The sequence below is a fragment of the Eucalyptus grandis genome, chromosome 8, assembly GCF_016545825.1.
Source record: "Eucalyptus grandis isolate ANBG69807.140 chromosome 8, ASM1654582v1, whole genome shotgun sequence".
Lineage (NCBI taxonomy): Eukaryota > Viridiplantae > Streptophyta > Magnoliopsida > Myrtales > Myrtaceae > Eucalyptus > Eucalyptus grandis.
The window spans coordinates 70,147,236-70,152,391 of NC_052619.1; the positions used below are offsets into that span (position 1 = coordinate 70,147,236).

A 5,156-nucleotide genomic window follows, 5' to 3' on the forward strand; every position below is an offset into this window, starting at 1 on the left:
TTTTGATTTATTATTTCGAAAATATGGATTTTTGGTATTTAATTAGAAAAATACCAGGTGTTGGTTTTTGACGCCAAAAAGTATTTTAAGTACTATATAAAATCATGAAATTTTTAAAAGAGGGAGTATCACGCTTTGTGGATTGATTTGACTGTGTGTCCACACACAATTATTTTACCGGGTGTTTTTAATATGAAGAAAATATGCCAAGTCCATTATTTGAAATTGAAGTATTTGAGTGTAAAGCACGATGTTCCTGGCTGAACATGGATGTGCATGTGATCGCTATCGGAACCCGTCACAATGCGTTTACGCCGGACGATGCTCCTTCTAAAATGACTCATATCAACGGATGTCGGTCGCAGTGAAGGTTGTACCAATGCTCCTTTGGGAATGCCGTCTAGATGTAGACATTGTCATGCCCGACGAAGCGAGATGATGCTCGGTTATGCCGGATGACTGCTGACTGTTGAGTTGGATATGATTGATGGGTCAAAATAACTGGGACACGTGTGAATGATTGAGATAGCCACGCTTGATTATGGGACAAAATTGTGTGGCACAAAATGGGACGTGTCATAACGATTTGACCTTATAATCAAGACCCGTGTGAATATTTGATGATTGATGTACAATGTTCTAGTTGTTAAATATGTTTACTATATGCATATGTATATGGACTATACTAATGTGCAGGGAGGTGCTGAGGCGAAGTAAGTCTTATTTGATGTGTGCTTAGGCTACCTCTAGGTGAATTATCTTCCTAATTAAGGTTTAGGGTGTAGACTCGCTGAGACATTGTCTCACCTCGTCGTGGTTTAACATTTTCAGGTTCCTAGTGTGGAGAATCTAGAGCCTGAGGCTGAAAGGTCTAGAGCGTAGGTGGCCTAGGGTTTTCTTTTGGACATAGACTTGTGTATAAACCCAATGTGTTTATAAAGTGTGTTTTGTTTAAATTGGTTGTCCTGCTTTTCTATTACATGTTGATTGTTGTCTGGAGATTGTTTAATTCGCTTCCGCATATGCATAGAATCGATTGGGTCGGCGACGCGTCCTTGGAACATCACATTTTAGTTGATCGTCAAGGGATGTGTGCATGCTCGGGGTTCGGGGCGTGACAATATCCATTGGGTTAGCTAAGTAGCTATTGAAAGACCTAGATTTGCACATTAGCATTATCAAGATAAAGCATGTAGCATAGTAGCTAGGTTATTTGACAAGTTAGTCAGAGACTATGGTGAGAAGATAGTAGTAGTTGCTATTTTTGGTTAGCCTGCAAAAATTCAAGGAAAGAAACTGCATGGACAGTACTTTCCCTGGACAGTAGCTCAATAGAAACTCTCTAATAGTCACTTGCTTCTCTAATTCATATTCAATGGTTAGATTGAGGAAGAGTATAAAAGAGAAGACCATGAGGAACCAAGAGAGTGCACGACATATATATAAGATCAAGTAGCTTACATATTGTTGTTCTTACTTATAAGCTCTCTGTCGTACTATTTTGATATTCATGCTGTTTGGTAATTATGTTAAGGATTAAGTATACAAGTGTAAGAGTAGTAGTTGAGCCCAGATAGTGGGATCTATCATGTAAAAGATTGATGCTAGCTGTTTGTAACTTTCCAAGAAAATTGTTAGTAGAATCCAGCCCGTCTTGAAGTTGTTAGTCTGAAGAGTGGACGTAGGCTCATGGATAAAGCTGAACCACTATAACTTTGTGTTTCACTATTTACATCCTTTTTACATACATTGACATACATCTAGTTAGTACTTATCTAAACATTAGATTGAGCTAATCTTTATTTAGCAATTAACTAATTTCCACAAAAGATCATCAAAGTTCGAAAACAATCTATTCAACCCATCTTTAAGTTGTATTGTTAGTCCCGACAATAACGATTTGAAAAATCATTTTAAATTTCAGAGATTTTTCTTTTTAGGTTGGGGCTGGGTTTAAGGTAAAAGCTGGACCTATTATATATATACTTTCTTTTTTCAAAAATGGGCTGTGATAGAACTTTTCACAGAGCAAACAAGCAAAATGCTGATTGTGATCACATCTTTACATCATAAACGTTGAAGATTTCTTATACTTTTTAATTACGAGTAAAGAAAATGGAATTAGCAATAACGAAACCGTGACACGCTTGATCGGTGTCACGGACCAAGCGAGTTATTACGGCTTATAGATCATGTATGCAATAAACATCATTTAAACGCCGAACTTCCAAAGCTAAACAAGGACAAGAACAGATAGTAGACTATCATCTTTGAGCATGTCTGATGAAATAGAAGGGAGTTGAGATAGCTACCAACCTCCTAAATTAGCTATAAAGCAGACATTAAACTGCCAGACTTAGTACAGACTTCTAATATTCCTTTGCTCTTTTTGTTACTCTACGCATGCTTCACTCGTAATAAAGAAGAAGAAGAACAACAAAATATAAGGGGATGCCTTAAGAAATTGCAATCAATTTAAGGTAATTCGTTCCATTCGACATATTTTTCTGCTAAAAATATGTTTTTCTTTCCCTTTATGCTTACGTAGGGCATTAGTTTACAATGAGGAATCAGTCAACCACCGAAGTACAAATTCGACTCATCAAAGAGAAAGAAGCTTGCATGTGATGAGCACCTGATCTCAGCCCAAATGCCGACAAAGGTATGAGATGAGCACAAATACAGAGTGGCATTTCTTCAAGTTCCAGTTAGCTTTGGACTATCGAAACTATTATAAACGTTGTACTCAAACTAGGTGTGAAAACAAGAAAATCCCTCTAAAAATCACACCGCCATATTTTAATTCCTTGGCTGAAGTCAAGTAATTGATTGGTCTATTTCTGCTTCCCTATATAGCCACATCTATATCGGTGTATGTTCATGCACAACTCTCATATCTTCTTCATTTTCCCAAAATCCTAGTTCTTTTAAACGTCCAGAGGCCAAGACTAGCTATCGTGTCGGGGGTACTCTGATTGCCGCCACTATGATGAGTTTCGCCGCCTTGGGCTATGCCCTACTTCTCATGGCACTAGTCATCTTTCACGATGTCATTAAACAATTTTGGCGCAAAAGCGTCAAAGGAAAATCCAAGCCGCTCCCACTCCCTCCAGGGCCGGCCCCGTGGCCCGTGGTCGGCTGTGCCCCAGACATGTTCCGGAACAAGCCCGCGGCCCGGTGGATCCTTCGTTGGATGGAGGAGATGGACACCGGCATCGCGTGCTTCCGCATAGGGAATACGCATGTCATTCCCGTAACCGACCCTAAGATCGCCCAGGAGATCCTCAAGAAGCAAGATGCCACGTTCGCGTCGAGGCCTGTCTCGATGGCGGCACGAGCGTTCAGCGGTGGCTACGTGACCGCCGTCATCTCTCCCTACGGGGAGCAGTGGAAGAAGATGAGGCGGGTCTTGACGTCGGAGATAATATGCCCAGCGCGACACAAGTGGCTCCACGACAAGAGGGCCGAGGAGGCCGACAACCTGGTGAAGCATGTCTTCAACCAATGCAAAAGCCTAGGGCAGGTGAACTTGAGGCATACAACAAGGCACTACTGTGGGAATGCGATAAGAAGGTTGGTGTTCAACAAGAGGTACTTTGGCAAAGCAAGGAAAGATGGAGGACAAACCATTGATGAAGAACAACATGTGGACGCACTATTCAATGCACTAAACTATCTCTACGCATTCTGTGTTTCGGATTACTTCCCATTCCTGGTGGGGCTTGACCTTGATGGGCACGAGAAGGTAGTGAAAGATTGCACGAGGACTTTTCGGAGGTTACATGAACCCATAATAAACGAGAGAATCAAACAATGGAGGGACGATTCGAGTTCGCAGAGCAATAGAACAGAACCTCAAGACTTGTTGGATGTTCTTATTATGCTTAAAGACTCACAAGGGAAGCCATTGCTAACGCCGCATGAAGTCAAAGCACAGGCTACGGTGAGAAATTTATTCTTTCTTAGCAAACTATAGGAGGTTATATATTTGGTTAAGACGACTTTGTTAATAAAATTGTACGAATAGAGCCTTACAACTACCCCAAAAATCCTAAAGAAAGACTTCCCTCCCGATATATAGAATTACCTATAATGTACGAAGTCAATATCTTTGCGTCCTAATGTTAATGTCGTTATACCTTTCCCAAAAGATCCTTAAGAAGATTTTCCTATAATCCGTACATATTTTACTAGAATTTATTTGCATATTGTGGTTATAAATTAGATTTCAATTAACTTAAGATGCAGACGTTTTTGTGCATCTTGATATGTGTAGGAAATTATGATGGCCGCGGTGGACAATCCATCAAACGCAGTGGAATGGGCAATGGCGGAGATGATAAATCGGCCAGAACTCCTTAAGAAAGCCAAAGAAGAAATAGATAGAGTTGTGGGAAAGGAGAGGTTAGTCCAAGAGTCCGATATCTGCCAGCTCAACTACATTAAGGCATGTGCTAGGGAGGCCCTTAGACTCCACCCAATCGCGCCCTTCAATGTCCCGCATGTCGCCCTGTCGGACGCGGTCATGGCCGGCTACCGTATCCCCAAGGGCAGCCACATCCTCGTGAGCCGAATGGGTCTTGGCAGAAATCCTAAAGTGTGGGACGAACCCCTCAAGTTCAAGCCCGAGCGGCATATCACAAGTGACACCGAGGAAGTCTTGCTCGCAGAGCCCAACCTGCGATTCATTTCCTTCAGCATGGGCCGGCGCGGGTGCATTGCCGCGCAGCTTGGGACAACGATGACAGTAATGCTTCTTGCTAGGCTAATCCAGGGGTTTAACTGGAGTCCACTCGCTAATGATTCGAGCATCAATCTTAATGAGTCAAAGAATGACTTGTCCCTCGCAAAGCCATTGGTTGCTCAATCCAAGCCGTGCTTGGCAAACCATCTCTATCCAAAATAGAGAAGCATGTGACTTTAGTATGTGCAAGACATGCGTATTGGGAACCTTGATCTTTCTATGTGACGTCTCAGAACATAAGCTCATCAATATAGAATTATTATAGGCTATTTGTTGTGAAAGCAATCTAATGTTTAATATTTCATGCATCATACAATTCAAATAAAAGAGGCGTTTTGTGTTTATGAAAAGGATCCAAGGGTAGTTTCTGTTGAGAAAACCTCTTATTTTTTGAAGTTGACAAAACAATCCG

General features: G+C 41.4%; 1 protein-coding gene across 1 annotated transcript; it reads left to right on the plus strand.

Annotated features, from left to right (window-relative positions):
- The first annotated feature begins 2,986 nt into the window (after window positions 1–2,986).
- On the plus strand, window positions 2,987–4,906 carry LOC104415859 (tyrosine N-monooxygenase). Its single transcript, XM_010027244.1, has 2 exons — window positions 2,987–3,943; window positions 4,277–4,906. Exons 1-2 carry the CDS (start codon window positions 2,987–2,989, stop codon window positions 4,904–4,906), a joined length of 1,587 nt encoding a protein of 528 aa, XP_010025546.1.
- The last annotated feature ends 250 nt before the right edge of the window (window positions 4,907–5,156 follow it).